This window comes from Barbus barbus (assembly GCF_936440315.1).
Source record: "Barbus barbus genome assembly, chromosome: 12".
Lineage (NCBI taxonomy): Eukaryota > Metazoa > Chordata > Actinopteri > Cypriniformes > Cyprinidae > Barbus > Barbus barbus.
This window is the reverse complement of record NC_136740.1, coordinates 27633855-27652487: the sequence shown is the minus strand read 5'-3', so window position 1 is coordinate 27652487 and position 18633 is coordinate 27633855. Positions and strand designations below refer to the sequence as shown.

At 35.7% G+C, this 18633-nt stretch overlaps 1 protein-coding gene across 9 annotated transcripts; it reads left to right on the top strand.

Moving 5' to 3' along the window:
* The first annotated feature begins 12688 nt into the window (after window positions 1-12688).
* On the top strand, window positions 12689-17610 carry LOC306878624 (uncharacterized protein). 9 transcript variants are annotated; one of them, XM_079431062.1, is made up of 13 exons: window positions 12689-12930; window positions 13356-13419; window positions 13581-14275; window positions 14383-14531; window positions 14627-14717; window positions 14837-15184; window positions 15262-15379; window positions 15486-15577; window positions 15719-15833; window positions 15942-16037; window positions 16128-16295; window positions 16852-17016; window positions 17109-17610. In XM_079431062.1, exons 3-13 carry the CDS (start codon window positions 14021-14023, stop codon window positions 17174-17176), a joined length of 1665 nt encoding a protein of 554 aa, XP_079287188.1. In that variant the 5' UTR covers window positions 12689-12930; window positions 13356-13419; window positions 13581-14020; the 3' UTR covers window positions 17177-17610. The 9 variants fall into 9 exon arrangements, with proteins under 9 accessions (XP_079287188.1, XP_079287196.1, XP_079287193.1 ...); XM_079431070.1 differs by having other exon boundaries at window positions 13581-13728; window positions 14466-14531; window positions 16917-17016; window positions 17109-17609; XM_079431067.1 differs by having other exon boundaries at window positions 16917-17016; window positions 17109-17609.
* Window positions 17611-18633: the final 1023 nt, after the last annotated feature.

Sequence of the window (18633 nt, the reverse complement as noted above, 5' to 3'; positions counted from 1 at the left end):
ATTTGTCAGTTGAAACTTTCTATGAAATTACATGTTTAAATAAAGGCTAAATTAATTCAAATTTTCTCTGAAGGATCAAAAATCTATATCTGGCCAGAGATTTTGTGAATAACAATAAAAATGCATTAACAGAAAGAGACTTTGTTTTTGACCTTTACAAAGTGCTGGAACAAACAAATTGTTCATTAATAGAATGGACTGAAGGTCATTTAGAATAATGCTATTTTAATCCAGCCTTGGTTATAAGCTGAACCTGGAAGGTTTTGTCTGAGGAAATCAAGGAGTCTGGATTTGTTTGATTGATAACTTTGGAAATGATGCTGGTTTCACATGGTTTTTAGAACATCTGACTTCCCTTTTGGAAGATGCAAACCCATCTTAAAAACACAGGGCCTCAGGGCCAAAGCAAACCCAAGGGTCCCCTTTAGAGTAGCCTATTTTTTTTTTCTTTTCTTTTCTTTTTTTATCTTCTTTTATCTTCTTTTCTTTTCTTTTCTTTTCTTTTCTTTTCTTTTCTTTTCTTTTCTTTTCTTTTCAAGCCCTTAAATCTCCAACACACAAACATATTAAAAGCATAAATTCATTAACACCATATATTTGAGGTCAAAGCAAAACTTTTTTTGCATAATGTAAAATGCAGTCCATCTGGCCCAACTTTCCCGATTATTTTTGCTGGGGTTCGGGCCTATAAATTGTAATAAATGTATTCTTTAATAAATAAAGGACAGAAATAAATAGTTATTTCTGATATTTTCTTAAATATATGAATCATGCCCTTATATATTATGCAATATTTAATATTATAGCTTCATAATTCCATATTTCTACAGCTTTAATAACTGTAGGGTAAATAAGGTTGGTGTTGTGTGGATATAAATGCTTTGGGTACAATTTACCTCAAGACTTCAGTTTACATTAAACCATTAAATCTGGCTTCATCAAGTTTTCCCACAGAGTCTTTGTTCACATATAATGGTGTATGTGTCGTCTTGAATAAAAATGGATCAAGCACTGGTTATCACTTCAACTGAGCAGCAAGAGCATCAATCTAGTTCGCAAGCGCTGTGCCAGAATCATAGATCTGGTCCAGATTGTTCTGTCACATTGTGTGGTTTAATCAAGTGGTGCCGTTTCATCACATGGATTTGGTGATTGTTTCCCATGTGCTCCAGTAAAGCCAAGGTGATTAAAATATACCTGGCTGTACCTCTAGGTTAAAAACAGTACAAAGTACAAAGACATTGCATTGCTCATAACTTTTTGAGAGACACAGTGCAGACACTGGACACTGGTGCTTCCACTGGCCGATAAATCTGGGCCTACTTTTCTTGCCCTCCACAACCAATCACAGGCCCCCTCATTGCTCAGGCCCTTGAGTTTAAACCCCGCCTTGCCTGCCCTGGTTAATCCTGCCTTGGGATTATTAATATTTCACTTTAAAGTGTTTCGCTTTACTGAGCCAGGTTTGATTCAGTGTTTGTTTGCCTCTGGGCACAGCCATCCAGACTGTACAGCCTTCTGTGGAAGTTGCCGCTCGCCTGAGTATTCAGACCCTGGTGTAGAACCATCTCAAGGATGATCCGAAGAAATGGACAGCACCTGAGTTAAATATATGAGTGTCACAGCAAAGGGTCTGAATACTTAGGACCATGTGATATTTCAGTTTTTCTTTTTTAATAAATCTCCAAAAATGTCAACAATTCTGTGTTTTTCTGTCAATATGGGGTGCTGCGTGTACATTAATGAGGAAAAAAAATGAACTTAAATGATTTTAGCAAATGGCTGCAATATAACAAAGAGTGAAAAATTTAAGGGGGTCTGAATACTTTCCGTACTCACTGTATCAAACACGAGAAAACTAACAAGGCAAGACTATAACAAATGAGAGGGCTCTGTAGAGTAGCTATCACTAGGATATATGCTAAACAATACTCGGCAGAGAGGAAGAGGAAGTCCATGGTTTATGTAGGGTGTGTGATCAGTGCAATCAGCTGTGTTTGTCGTCAGTGCAATGAATGATGGGAATTGTAGTCTGAGGTGACGTGAAACAGTTAGTGTAGTGCAAGAGTCCATGTGGCGAGTGAGTGACCTCTGGTGGTGAGTTAACGGAAGTTCATAGACCAGATTCGTGACAGCGTTTTTGGAACCAGCATACCTTGAGTAAGCAAGGTTTGGGTTAATCAACCGAGAGTTCAGGGTTTAGCAGATGGTAAATTAACCTTGCTTTCTGGAATAACCCCTGCATTCCACTGGTGTATCCACTGCCAGATTACCTGGGCTACTCCATCTTTACCATGCTGTGCTGCTGCTTACCTCTGGGCATCACTGCACTGATTTTCTCTGTCAGTGTAAGCATTGGTTAATTTCTTAACCAATTTCAAATAGTTTATTTGTGTCCTACAAATAAGATACACTAACCTTGTTCAATCATAAAATGAAATCTCTATAGTTAAACCTTGATTCATTAAATCCTAACAGTTTTTGTTTTGTAAATGCTTATTGATCTTTCCCCCTAAAATCACTTTAATTTCAAGACAAAGTTCACCCTAAAATGATAATGTCATCATCATTTAGGCTACTCACCCTCCAAACCTGTATGACTTTCTTTCTTCTGTGGACCATAAAAGAAGATAAAAAAAATTCTTTATTTTTGTCCAGCATGTAGGCGAGTAAATGATCACATTCAAAATAACATGTTTATATTTGGTTTAAATATGTAACAAATATTTGAAACAAAAGGGAGCAAAGCATAAGAGTTCAGTTCTGATCACATGACTGTGAGCTTTCAAAACAAAAGTTCACGCGTGTAACTTCCTCATAACGAACACGCTTGGATGAAGATGATTCGAGTTTCTAAATTTACCTAATTTTCTAAACAGATGCATGCCTCCATTTTAACAAACATCTTTTGTTCCTGTAAGTGGTGTGACTTTTTGTTATTGAGAAAGAGTTATGGCAGTACAGAATGTCCCAATTTAACCTTTGCGTTGTGCACATCTATGAACTTTGTGAAGTTACTGAAGCATATTTTTGTTGGTCTGCAATATGCTATAGTTCACGGTATACAAATTAAAGACACTAAATGAGTTCAGAAAAAGGAAATGCAATACATTATGGTTCAGATAAAGGAAATAAAACCATTTCGGGATGTAACATGCGTGTAAATAAGTTTTGATGCTTGAAACTTGCCCTGTGTTTCCATTGTTGCATAATAGGTCACAATGGGATCATAAAAGCTGGTGTATCATTTTGAAATAGCACCTTTAGCATCTGTTAAAACATTTATTGACTTCCTGAGGAACAATGTAGTATACTAACTGGCAATTTAAACCGTTTCTGTTCCCATAAAAATGATAAGAGCTTTAGTGATAAAGATAAAGCACTGCAGAGTATGGCAGGCACGTTACATACTATAGAATGTCTTATAATTCTTTACACCAATTAGCATCATAGCACTGTTACCAATCAAATGAAAGCAGTATCATCAAAATCCATCTTTGCACTGAAGAGGCAGCACAGAAGCTGCATATGAAGTGGCATTGAAGTGTGTTTACACAGACTGTTGATGCAGCTCATAATGAATGCATTTACACCAGTTATAACTGTATAAATGATGTTCTGAGATTAATGTTTTTTAACAAAATCATAGATCAGGAAGGAAGAGGATGGGGTCGGCATGACTGCTAAGGGCGGTTTTATTTAATTTCCAGTAAACAAACAGAAAGTAGCGCTACCAGCGCTCAATATAACACAGTGCATAAGCAGTATAAACTTGGGGCTCTCCAGAGCAAACGGTTTCCATCCATGCCCACACATCCACCAGTCAGCAGTCGTCCCTTTCTCCCCGCTTCTCCTTCCCCGGTCTCTCCATGCCAATTACTGAGACAAGACCCAGGTGTTTGTCATTTGCACTTGACCCACTTACTCACCGCTCGTCTCCCAACTCTCTCTCCTCGCTGAACCACACCCCCCTTGCCACAGTTTTAAATACAACAATTTTAATATAGAAATGGAATTAAATTAATTTGTTCAATGGCTGATTCATTCATGAACCAAGTGTCTCAACCCAATTCATTCAAAAATGCTGAATCAGTTAAGAACAAAACACTTCAGTGTGTTGCTAGGCAATAAAACAGTACAAATGTATAATATTGTATGTGAAATTGTCAGTTATATAAATTCAAATTTTATGTTTTGCAATACAATTTTTTTTAAACTGGAAAAAACTGCAATTATTCTTTTACAGGTGACATTGTGTTAGGGAGTTTTTACTGCCGACGCAAAATTAATAGTAATTCTCAACCTTTGAAATTTTGATTTGAGGTTAAAAGTCTGATGTACCAGACATGTTTTTGCATGAGGTGGGTAGAGACTGTAGCCTCAGAATGAGTAGTTCTGAAAAACTAGTGGTAGACAGTATGTTTCACATTTACTTCCAGTGCCAAGCAAAGACAGAATGCCGTTCTTCATCTACAGCGGGCTACTTCTTTGTTATAGTCATCTACATTGGATATCTTATTTGGTGTTATGATTTTAATTGTTCAGTTGTGATTAAGTCACTTTGAAACCATCTGCTAAATGCATAAATGAAAATAAGGAAAACAACTTGTTTCCTTTGTCACATTATGATGTCATATAGTGCAACAAAAGCCCGCCTCTGCAGAATCACATCAAGGCCTACTTCTACATCCTCATGTCTTTGGCCCCGCCCACTGGAGTGTTAGTGAGATGAGAAAGAGAGAAGAACAATACAGGACCTCTGGACTAAAAATAACATTACATTCCAAAGGATCCTAATCCTAGGAAAATGCTTATTTATTTTCAACTATACACAGTAAAATCGTCAGTGTTAATTAAGCAGTGTTACTCTCCGTTTGCTCTTAAGGAGTTAACTTAACAACAAATAGTGAAAAATGCCCTCTAGTGTTGGTGAAAATGATCAGAGTTGAATTCTGCATTGTTAACTTTACTCTGTTAAGACCCCCGAAGACCACAGCAAAAGTTGTCTCGTCGCCATTTTCTTTTGCCATGCGCCAAAAGGTAAGCTCTTTTAATTAATTTGTTAAAACATAAGTTTAATATTTGAGGTTAATAATTGTGTTACTATTAACGCACAAGTTGTAGTTATTTTTTAACTTTGGTTTAAACTCGGAAATATCGAATAGGTATTGAATAGGCAAGTCAGTATGTTGGAGAAATGTGCTTTTTCATCTCAATGTGGTTAATGATAAAGTTTAAATGATGTCAGTAATCTTACTTAATTAGATTTTCAGCTGTATTTAGCTTTTATGTCAGAATGTAAGTATAATGAATAGCACGTTATGGTGTTGTTGAATGAAATGTCTTATAGCATGTCCTTCGACGTTAGATACGTAACTCTGAATAAATTATATGATGTTATGTAAACCGCTGGAATGTTATATAAACTCTATATTTGCTGCTGTTCAGCTCACGAAAGACTAAATGTGTCCGACGTCATTAATTAAGTTCTGTGAAGACAAATTAGTCGAACACCGCCATCGCATCTTTACTGAAGCCACATTGATGGCAATACATTTTTATTACTTATGTATTTGGGGGACTGTTAAACTCATAAATCTACTTAAAAACACAACATTAATTTGATCTTTATAAGTTAAAAGTGTTTAAAATTAAGTATTGTTTGAAGTAGTATTTTTATTGTTTATATACCATATTTAAGTTTTTGCTTTGCTTTTTAATTTTTTTTTATTATTATTAAGCTGGTCTGATCGATTCTCGATGAAAAAATAAAAACTGTCAATATTCTGACAGCTGACATTAAAGAAAAGAATAGGTAATATTTCATATAAATAACTATATATATGATAACGATATGATATATAATTTTTATATTAAAAAAATAATAATAATTTTTGCAGTATATCACCACCAAGGAAGGTGAACGAAAACTGTGCCAGAGGAATTGTGCATTTGTTCCTGTACCTTCTTCAAAAATGGCTACGTAAGTATCACACTGTTTTAGTTTTAGTTTTAATGCATTGTTGACAACTTTTAAATGTTTTGATCACATGCACATAATACAGGTGGTGTATTTTTCTCTTGGATTTTAAAACACTTTCTCCTCCTTTTTCTGTATTTTTGTCTTTCTAAGAAGCACCGGAATCATAACTAGACAGAGAGGCATTTCTAAAGAACGAGGAATATCATTTGAAAAGAGAAATCTCATTGTGCCACTTTTCACAGCAGTTTTTAACTGTGACTAAGGATACGCTAAGGATTAACTTCATATAGCATTGTTGATGATCTTAAAATGCTTTGCTGTTTGTGTCTTGTCAAGGCCAGAAGAGATCAGGAAAGGTGTGTACGTCTCAAGTAGGGATATCTTCTAGAAGGTTTGTTTTTCATTATTATTTTTTGTAGTTTTTTTAATTTAACATATCAGTGATAGTCCTCTGCAATTTGCTTGTTTTTTTCAGAGTGGAACAAGCATTGAGGAGCATATTCAAGACATCGCTGGAAGTGCTCAGCCCTGTCTCCTGGCTCAGGGAAGGATTATTCAGTTCACCAGTACTTCAGTTTTGATCAGCATGCCATTCCATGCAAGTCAATCTCTTCTCTTGATGCCTTTGACAAACTGTTTAATTTACCCAAAAATGAAAACTGTCATCATTTACTCACTCTCATGTCGTTCCAAACCTGTAAGACTTTCGTTCATCTTCAAAACACCAATTAAGATATTTTAATTAAATCTGAGAGATTTCTGTCCTTACATTGAGAGTCCACACAACTACCACATTCAAGGTCCAGAAAGGTAGTAATGACATCATTAAAGTAATCCATGTGACTCCACTGGTTTAACCTTAATTTTATGCATGCATTCAAAAAATGTCTGCTTTAATTTCAAACAAAACACTCATCTGTCATCATGTTCTTGTGTATGCTTGTCAGGGATTAATATTTTCATAAAGTGGTAAATTATAATTTTTTTTCAATCTCGTGTTGCTTAATAAAACTGAAGTAGCCCGATTCGGACGGTAATTGTTTCTCATATGGACGTCTGTAAAAATAAATTGACATATCACCTCATTGATAAAAATGGATTCGGATGCCGATATATTCACAGCAGAGAAGCAAGTTCTGTGATCCTACAAACTTGGGAAATCACTTACGCCCTCCTGAAAAACAATTACCGTCCGAATAGAGCTGTGGATGTCTCAGCAAAGGATTATTTGTATGTTCGGTACATTTCACTGTGCATTCTTTGGTAAATCAGTTGCAGTTTTGGCGCAGGCTTTGCAAACAGACTTTTAAGATTTGAACCTGGCAGTAACCACAACATGTAAGTTACCATGTTCATGCTTATGGCAAATCTGCAATCAGTTTTTTCTGATATGTAATGATTTGTGTAGGCCTACAGTCAGGAGGTGTTCTCTCAAAATCATTTATTGCTGTTTATTCGTCAGTAAATCAAGCCAATGCCTTAACAGTCATCTACACATTGTTTTTGTTAGTAGCATGAAAATAATCAGTGATTTAAATTGTGATAAAATTATATACAGAAAGCAATCAAAGAATGCTCCCTTTATAATGGCTTTATAAAGCACCACTTTATATTCAGTCATGTAGTCTACACTGCACAATGAATCGTTTATTTACATCGTGTTTGCACTGTTAGTTATGATGAAAGTTGCAATGACTTCAGCTACAGTGCTCATCGATGCAATCTTTCATGCGACGGGATATAATGCTATAATCATAAACATAAGAGGTGCACGTCAGGAAACATTATCATATAATAATAATAATAAAAAACGCAGTTCATGACCACTTAAAAAAATTGGTTCCATTCTTTCCGGTGTTTAAACTGAAGTAAAAGTGAAAATAAAAATAAAAATTTCTACTCCTTGACATATAGCACTTAAAGTAAAGATTCTCCATCACTTTACCAACTTAGTAACTATAAAAGTCATACAGTTGACTACCAAACAGATGAGAGGCTAAAGCTTGAGCTGCATCTGTGGTCACACAAATATGTAAGCATAATAAAAAAGATAAGCTTATTCATGTAACTTCCCCATAACTGACATTTTCCACTGATAAATTTGAACAATGCGCAATAATGCAGAGCACTTAAAGGGTTACTTCTCCCCAAAATGAAAATTGTGTTATTAATCACTTACCTCCATGTCGTTCCAAACCTGTAAAAGCTTCGTTCATCTTCGAAACACAATTTAAGATATTTTGGATGAGAACCGGGAGGCTTGTGACTTTCCTATTGACTGCCAAACAGTTAACACTGTTAAGGCTCAGACAAGTATGAAAGACATCTGCCATCAGTGGTTCAAGTTCAAGTTCAAGTTCAAGTTGAGCTTTATTGTCATTCCGCTACATGTGGGGACATGTGGAACGAAATGTCGTGCCTTGCAGGACCACGGTGCTACATAAATACAGACATACAACAATGAAGTAAAAAAACACACTAAACCTATACACAACTAACCTACTGACAGATTTAACTATAAGTATACTATATATAAGTATTTACCCTATACAAACTACAAATAGAAGATAAAAAATACAAACTATACGAATGCTTCACATAATGGTTCAACCATAACGTTATGAAGCTACGAGAATACTAAAAAAGACTTTATTCAACAATTCGTCTCTGCATTAGCGTAATGCCATTTCGGAGAATATCCGCTGGACGCAAACTGTGTAAGCTGTTCTGTGTCAGCCACACCACACCGCACCGCTACATTTGTTTACGCTTTGATTTGAACGAAAATAGCGTATCCGTGTGGTGAATAAATTGTTGAATAAAGTTTTTGTTTTGTTTTTCTTTGCGTACAAAAAGTATTCTCCTAGCTTCATAACGTTACGGTTGAACCACTGATGGATGATGGACTATTCTGACGTTCTGATGTCTTTCATATTTTTCTGGGCCTTGACAGTGTTATTTACTTGGCAGTCAATGGGACAGTCACAAGCCTCCCGCTTCTCATCCAAAATATATCAAATTGTGTTCCAAAGACGAACAAAGCTTTCACAAGGTCCCAAAATATGCTTCAGTGTGATTAAATACTCCTCTTGATATTTCATGCATCTCATCAGAGTAAATATGGGACCACAATGTGGTGCCTGCAGTCATATAGTATATTATACAGAAACTACTCCTCCCATACAACCCCCAACTCACTTCCCATTTGCTGACTACATTAACTGACAAGGTATATGACACCAGAGGACAGTAATACAAACACACATATCTGCAGTACACAGGCAGTTACAACCAAAATCCAGTAATCAGAAGAATGAACCCTAGCCAGTCTTACAATCAGCCTCCAGGGGCCTACAATTCATCTGAGAAATCGGTGATGTTGCAGCCGGCAGCAGCACCATCAGCATATCAGAACAATCCTGCTGGATATCCTCCTTCCTTTCCAAGCCAGCCGGTCCCCCAGGGCCCCTACAATCAGCCTCCAGGGGCCTACAATTCATCGGAGAAATCTGTGATGTTGCAGCCGGCAGCAGCACCACCAGCATACCAGCACAATCCTGCTGGATATCCTCCTTCCTTTCCAAGCCAGCCGGTCCGCCAGGGCCGCTATGCTCAGGGGCCATATTCAGGACAAACTGTGGTTGCTACGCAGCCTACAGTTTTTGTGACCGCCGCTCCACTGGCCAATCCAGCACCAGATTACATGTGTTACTCCATCTTTAGCATGTTGTGCTGCTGTCTTCCTCTGGGCATTGCTGCACTGGTTTTCTCCTGCTCTGTAAGTATATTAGTCCATGTGCTTTCCTTTTATTTATGAACTATAAGTTAAAGATTATTTATTTATTTTGACCCTTTAACAGCCAAACAAAGAAAAAAAATGTGAAAAAAAGACAAGTTCATTCATGTAACTTTCACGTAACTTCCATGCTCTTCCGATAAATGCATTGATTCAGTTTTTTGGTTTCCCATAAATGACTGTCAAATGTAAAGAAATGTGTGGTCTGGAGATCCCCTCAACAGCAACAGACTAGAACTTTAAAAAAAAGATTTTATTTGACTATTTCAGTCTTTAAAAAAAAAAATCAAGTTTAATTCAACATGTTACTTGCAACTTTTTTGTAGCCTAATTCTGGAAATTGTTTCTACATCATTTTTTTTTTTTTTTTCAGTGTACCACTTACCATAGTTTAATTTCCTTCCTTAATGGAAATCTCCTAATTTCACACAACAAAGAAACGGCAAGTAACACAATGGGTTAAACTTGACATTTGAAGATGAGCTTGATGGTTCAGGTGTGTTATAACTGCGTTAAAACTAATAGCAAACTGTTTTATGTTAATACAATAATGCAGCCTTAACAGATCGAACTGATAGAAATGAACGGACTACTTGCAAAGCCAACAACTTTATAATTGTGTGTGTGTGTGTGTGTGTGTGTGTGTGAGAGCACTCAGATCAGCTAAATGAAAGGTTTGGTCCTCAGGATTTGATGGCCAATGTTTGATTAGAAGATTAACCACATTAACAGTAATCAGCTATACTGGCCAATAAATAAATTAAATTAAATGTTAAAAACGTATATATAAACTTGATTATATGTTGTGGTGCGGGCGACATGATCAAAAGCTTATATCACAAAATTAGTAATTTTATTTCATGATAACAATATATCACAATATAATTACATTTTGCTTTAAGTGAGGTTTTTATTATATAAAAATTTTGATATAATAGAACAATAAACAAATTTCAAGCAATATGTGGAAAAACTTCAAGCAATATAAAATAAGAAAAGAAATGTTACTTAAACGTCATATGAGCATAACCTCGATAAAGTCAATAGTTCAATCTCTACTGGTTAACAAATTTGTACTGGTTTATCGTGTCTACTCTCACGGCAATTTGTACATATTTTACAAGGTGGCTAATTTGTACAAATTCGTACGACCTCACTCATACAAATTCAAACGATTTTTGCTAAATCGTATTTATTTTACGAGTTGCACAATTCGTATGAATTTGTAAAATGACCGGGTTGAGGCGTAATCCTGGCCCTAAACCTACCCGTCACTGGGGTGTAGACAAATCGTACGAGTGAGGTCGAACGAATTCGTATGAATCAGCCACCTCGTAAAATACGTATGAATTGGTCGTGAGATAGCGTTGGTATATCACCTACCCCTATGTTGGTGTGACTTTGTTTTAACAAATAAACATATCATGTTTGCATAGCGTAAGGCAGTGGTTTTCAAACCTGTCCTGCAAGCACCCCTGCCCTGCACATTTTGAATGTCTCCCTTATCAGACACACCTGATTCAACTCATCAGCTGGTTAGTAGAGACTGCAAGACCTGAATCTGGGTGTGTCTCATAAGGGAGACATACAAAATGTGCAGGGCAGGGGTGCTTGCAGGACAGGTTTGGGAACCACTGACACAAGGTAATGTTTTTTAGTGTTTCTTCCACTTTTAACCTGGAAGCCCTCCATCAAATGAAACCCATACAAACCCTACATAGTGGAGTTTGCCCCCTCCTTCGAGACCCCCCCCCCCCCCCCCCCCCCCCCCTCCTTTGAGAACTTCCCCATCTGCCATTGATACAAAGAAGCTCAGAATGAGAACAGAAGTTGTTAAACATTATATGTTTCACAATTGTTTTCACAGACTCAAGATGCCAACTACGCCGGACAGCGAGAATTAGCAGAGAAGAAATCCAAAACAGCACGCACCCTGAATCATGTCGCTGTTGCTCTTGGCCTCCTTTTCATTGTACTGTATATTATCTATTACTTTGTGCTTACTAACAATATGAATCAGCATCCTTAACTGTTAAAGCTGTCATGGCTGGATGCAGATTATACAAACAAATTGAATTCTCTTAATTTTAAATGTTATTTGTTGAATGTGTCACATTTAACACAGTTAAAACATGCTGTAAAAGCTGATTAATGGATGTTTAAAATAATAAATGCTTGACGAACAAAAAACCCCCCCAAAAAACAGTACTTTGTTTTTGTTTATTATAGAATTGCAGTAATTATGAACAGAGAGATATTCCTTGTGCATGAGCTTCATTTTAGCAAACTGTAAGACTAACCCATAGACCCAAGTTAAAACCACATGAAACGTTTTTTCCCGAAAGTTAACAACTACCTGCTACTTTACAAGAAATGTACTTAGTGAGAAAAGCACAACAACCAAAATTACCACAATGACAGTTGGTTCCCAGGTAATAAATAACTTAAGATGAAGTGAAAGAGTTTTTATTCCTCTATAATAGGACAATAATTGCTCAATAATCTCAAAATAAGGTTTAGGAATAGGAAAAACCTCCCCTTAAAAAAACAGAAAGCATCTGTTAAATTCAGAAATGTAAATGTGAGAACACACAAATGATGTTTATGAATGTTCAAATGTTTAAAACATTGTTTTGGTCTCAAAAAATATGGGGTTTCATTCTTCTCAGTGTTTTACGGAGCCCTTTAAGGGATATGGTGGTGGGAAAAATTCAACCCAGTCACTGCGTATCTATACAACGAGTTTGCATTTTCATTCGGCGTAGTATTTACACGCCAAAGTCACATTTTTCGTTCACACTGCACGCAAAGCCCTCCCGTTACGCTTCCATTGATGGAAAACGCGTAAGCATTGTACGCAGTGAATGTATTATTGTCAACGTCATCACCATCGTCCCGCCCCTTCAATCATACTCAAGATTTATGTTTTTGTTTGTGATTGTATTTGGAATAGTACAAGTATTAACTAGTAATAATGATGATGATGATGAATATATAAAGTGGTTTTTAGCCCTTCGCTGATTCAGGACCCACCCACTCCAGCTCGGAACCAATCAAATCGTTTAGCGTCTCATCATTATCCCGCGAGTATTCTCCAGTTCATCTCGTGCGACCTCGTGCATCGTCGAAGCTGTCAATCAGCACAACACAAGCAAGTATTTAGACAAAAATATGAACAAATAAATAAATATTGTAAATGCAAGTGCTAATAGGATTTCTAATGCGTGTCAATGCTGTCAGCATCAAACGTTATTATTCTCTTAAGTGAGCGTGCACTTGTAGGCCCACAGTGTTGCCACGCGGTGTCTGTTTAAAATCATTTTCATTAAATGTATTAGAATAAAATTAGTGTAAGGGTCATCTGTGCGCAAAGATTACTTTTTATTGATTCATCATATGCATTTGGTTACATTATGATGAGATCACATTACTTTATGTGCATGCCAGGCATTACGTGTCGATCACAGATATGTAGATTAATCTCATTGTAACCCTGGCTTAGAACAACTTGTTTTTTAATTATTATTATTGTTTTAAATTATTTTTTTCCTCCCTATTTTACATTTGTTAAAGCAGAATGTCCAGAGGCTCTTTAGAAGCAGCACATCTTCTTGGAGATGTGTTTCTTGATCATATGCCGGTAATTTTAGAAATTGTATCTTAAATAATAATTTACTTTGACTTATTTTTCTCTGTCAAATAATTTAAAGAAAGCTACAGATGATTAATTATATAGGCTAATATATTATTCATGTAAGTGTAAACTACTTTAAAAACCTGTAAAATATATTTGCAATTTAGAAAGAGGAAAATAATCAAGCCAAAAGGTCTAAGCCACATCCCACGACTGTAAAGTGGAGGAGAAGGGACAAAAATGGGAATGTGGTAAGGCCACTTCGAAGAAAAACTGCAATAAAACCAAATCTGAAAAGAGCGGCCCCTAATCATGGTGAGACAGTTGTGAATTTACAGTTATCATTTAAATGTATTGTTATTTTCAGTTGTGATTTTGTCTTTTCTCCCTATTTGATAAATGTTTAGCTATGTGCTAAATCTTCAAGTGCACTTATTTACTTACAGAACTAGATATACAGAACCTTAAAGCATTATTTATATATTCACATTTTATTTTGTTTAAAGCTCCTACCAGTGAACCTATCCAAGAGGAATTTGTTTATCGAGCAGGAACTGGTAACTGTTTTAAAATAGTTTATTCTGCCAGCTGTAACATAAATAATTGCATGATCATTGTACAATATCTGGACGGTACAATATTAGGACGGTACAATCTCACTCTTCCATCTCTGGAGTGCTCATGCTGTGGGAAAACATGGACAGTGGAACTCAGTAATCTCCTGCCAGCCTCTATACATTTTGAGACTGTATATGAGGCTGAACTTTTTAGGTCTTTTCTGGACTTAAAACTATTTGCTCCAGGTCTTTCACGTCAAGCATTTCTTGGAATGCTTGACCGAAGAACAGAGTACAATGGCAGGGTAAATATTCTTATTCAATGTACTGTTTACATGCAATTTATTCCTTAAAGTGATTGATTGATTGGTTATTTCAATCGAATGGTAAAATATGTGGAGACACATTCCAGAAAGCCTTTCTGGAATGGACCTTTGCCCAGCATGAGGTTGAGAGGCTTTGTGGTGCCCAACTATTTAAATGTCCTGCTTGCAGTCCATCCATGCATGCAGTCTCAGTGGATGGTAACAGGAAGCTATACTGGTTCCATAATGCACATGGGTATGTATTTTTTATTTTTTTGTACATTTTATTGTATTTTATTTTATTTATACTTAACTGTCTATATCATGTTTTTCTTTCTCTATAAAATCAAGGACAGAGAAGGGCTACTTCGATGGCATATTTATAATGAAAGCTGATGATGTTTCCTCCTTTGTGGAATATGTTCATGAAAAGACCAAGCATGTAATAACCCTTAACTTATTTTATAATTTTATGTTTTTATTTATATTTTATAATATTGCATATTCAAGTCCACCTGCCATTATTGAAATATTAATACTAATTTTAATGTAATATCATAGGGCACAGGTAAAGGGGTTTGTGGCTCCTCTCAATGGACAGCAGCAAAGGAGTCAGCGAAAAAGTCAGCCTCAAAGATTGATGAGGAAGGCCTTGAGGTGGCTGTTTGCCGACATGGAGGACTGTTAAAAGCCCTAAACATGTTTAGAGGGGAAATTTTTGCTTATCCCTTGTTCCTTCAAAACACCCTCTCGAAGGAAAATGTGGCATTTTTCTGTTCAGATGTTGCCTGCAAGTACTGGCCATACTTAAAGAGAGTGGTGGGACACTGTCCGGAGCTAAGCCCTTTATTAAATATGCGCCCACTATTATCAGTTATGCATGCCAAAGCACATGAGTGGAGTTGTGAGGTAAGATTCTGTTATTACATATTTTTGGGGTATGGACATTCGCTTTTATTTCAACAGCCATTTTTTTTTTTTGGTAGATAAAATGGTCCGGAAGAAATCAAGAGGGAGCTGGTCTTACAATTGGAGAAGAGGTGGAGCAGGTCAACTCCTTCTTGTCGAGAGCAGCAGTCTGCACTAAATATATGTCCAAAGCTGGTGAAGATCTTTCTTTACTACTTATACTACTTTTAACATGTTATTTCTAAGTATAATTTAATCATGACTAACAATATTTTTACTTTGACCACTTGTCTAATAATAGCACGCTCAGACATGCTCACAGTTCTTGCTTCTGCATGGAACAAACGCAAATCTGAAAATCTGGCTAAAAGTTTGTCGCAAAGATACGTTAAGGTATTTTACTGATGCAAATGTGATTTTTTTTTTTTTATTATATAAAAAGTATATTTACAATTATTTAGCAATTATTACTGTTGCATACTTATGCTATAAACATTTATCAACTTAATTTATAGTGTTTTGATATGTATTTAGACAACCGAAAGGCTGAAAGCGGAAAGAGACAGATTTGCAAGTCTGCAGGCTGAGCTTAATGTCAGCGACGATAACATTCAGCAGTGGGTCAGTGATGTCCAGCAGTGGGCCGCAGGTAACACATGTTGAAGGGCCTGTTTTAACTTTTAATGTAATCATTTATTTTCCATTATATATGTTTTGCACAGAAGATATCTAATTTGCAAAGTCTAATTTCATGTAGTATCAAGAGCGAAGGATGACGCTGGACTTGAGGGCAGAATTCGAGGCCTTTATATCAGCATAAAGCTGAGAAAAAGCAATCTGTACCATCGGACAGGTCAGTTAATACGATGATAAAAATGTAATTCACATAGCTAAGGAATGAACTTGAGTGCTGTAATAATAATGTATGTTGTTGATTTATTAGATAGCAACAAAAGAAGGCACCGAATAAGAAGAAGAATTAATGAAGATAAGTCGATCTTGGCAGCTGCCATTAAAGAATTTAATGAACAGTCAGTCCACCAGCTTCCTTCTGTGGACGAACTCCTCGCAGAGGATCATTTCCAATGGCCACGGGAATGCCCTGACACTAGTAATTAACCTACAAAATACACAGTGTATTTGATAAACATTGTTTGATGTTAATACAGTTCTCAGTGTTAACCTCTTAACTGTCACCCGTCCCCCCAGTGAAGTTATAGTGAAGTTTAAATCCTAATCTATCATGACTTACTATATATCATTGGAAAGGTCAAAGACTCCTTAATAGATGTTTTACACGTTACAAATTATGTAGGAAAAGTAATAGATTATTTTATAGCTAGAGTGGACCTTAAAAATCTACATAATAACAGGAGTTCTGACCTTTGTCACAAAAAGTCGTTCTTTGTTGCCTTTTTCCCTGTCATGCTTTAGAAATCATCATAAATTGCATATCAATTGAAAGCTTAAAATCTCAAAATTCATCCTTTTCAAATCAGACATCGTAATACCATGGAACTGGTGCATTAAAATCATATTACAAAATGTTTTCATTCATTAATTTTATAAAAATTTAAGTTTGGATTGTGCACTTCCACGTCTGTTCAAAAATGGGAGTGACAGTTAAAGGCTTAAAGGTGGTAATTTTAAACCTTAATTAATTGCAGGTAACAGCAGCCTCTCAACTAACAAGATTTTCTTTGACCGGTTCATGTTGCTTTCCCGACTGAAGGAGGAGCAGATCATTGTGATGGAGGTCAAGCAACACTGGCAATCACTGAAGCAAGCTGAATGTTCCCTGAGGGATCTCTCTGTTAAAATACAAAATTACAGTGAGTAGCCATAACAAAATTCAATAACCAATGCACTGATGGAATTAATTTAGGAATAATTTTATTTATGTTTTCCTTTCTTTTTTATGTAGACAGTGACTTCGAGCTATCAGAGGGGAGCTCCAATGGACTACTGTGCCTTCTCAAGAGAAAATTGTAAGATCTTCAGTTTCTACAAAATAAGGCTAGGATGTTGTACAGACAATGTGTTCTGGGACAGGCATCAGACAGCATTCTATTTGAAAACATGTCCGATGAAGAAACTGAGGATGCAAACTATAGTTCTGATGAAACACAAAGTGATGAAGACTAAACCTGACCATGTAGACTACTGAAGAACAATCATACAACCTCGGTCCCTATTATCTCTTTTCTGTTATTTCAGTCTTTCTTAGCTCTCATGGGACCATGCAGTGTGTAGTAGTGTATATGATGGTGGAGGGGGAGGGGATAATGTTTTGCCGTGTGTACCTATATCTTACATTGATGGAAAGTGTATGAGGATGCGTTTACATATACTGTTGATAAAGTTTCTACATAATACATGTTTTTCCCTACTGTAAGAAAAATAAAATGCTTGTATAGTGATCTACAAAAACAGTCTTGTCTTTTTATCTCCTTGATTTAATCTCTGTTCAGGCAGGTCTTGCATGATAATTCTCTGCAGATAATTCTGCAGTATATTATAAGAAAATGTATTCCATTCTTTAACAACATTAAGTGCATTAAATGTTACATTATGTCAGGTTTTCCCAGATGGGGTCAAAAAGCTATAAATTAAATTAAAATTAAATGATTTAAAAGACGACATTAAAAAGTATTTCAAAAATATGATGTGTTTATCTTTGTCATGTGACCATTTAATAGACATTAGAGTATAAAACTTAATTTTATCATTGATATAATTTATTAACTAAAAATCTTAGAGCGTACTTCAAGCTAATTTGTTAGGTCAAAGAGCTTCAACTGTCAAACATTTTAGAGAATCCCTGCATTACATGTAAATATTAAATCGCATGAATTTGTACATTTTAATGTGTTTAAAAGACAAAAAGCTTTCCAAAGAGAGTTATACATGGTTAAATAACCCACTGAATGATATTCATATAATAATGTTTCTATCAGGAGTTCATTAGATATGCAATGTTGAGAAAACACTTGTTAAAAGTAAAATGTTTTCTGTAAATTCAGTGACCAAATACTGTGTTTTGCTTAGTTTTCAGTGATAGACACATGACTAATGGCTAGTCTGTGAGTGCTATTCCACAAAGAGTAGGCCTCAGAATGTAAATAACCGGTAGGCTTTTTCAGAAAAAAATAAAATAAAATATATATATATATATATATATATATATATTTCAAATACAAAAAGTATGGAGAATTGAAAAACTATGCTTTTAAAAAGTCATTTTAAAATGTAATATAATCTAATTACAAGTAGGCCTGCATAATTTCTGGAAATCTGATTACATAATCCATAAAATTATGTACAACAATTGCATTTTAGGTAATAGTACACATCTCTACATATATAGTTTACATATACATCTTGTGCCACAATCAAGAATCTTGAATTAGCATTTCATTAAATGTCTTGGGTTAGGGTTAGAGCTGTCC

Excerpts from the sequence above, each read along its gene's own strand:
- LOC306878624 (XM_079431062.1), top strand. The coding sequence starts at position 14,021 with ATGATCATTGTACAATATCTGGACGGTACAATATTAGGACGGTACAAT. Across the intron at positions 14,276-14,382 it reads GAACAGAGTACAATGGCAGG|AAAGCCTTTCTGGAATGGAC; the intron begins GTAAATATTCTT and ends GACACATTCCAG. Across the intron at positions 15,185-15,261 it reads CACATGAGTGGAGTTGTGAG|ATAAAATGGTCCGGAAGAAA; the intron begins GTAAGATTCTGT and ends TTTTTTTGGTAG.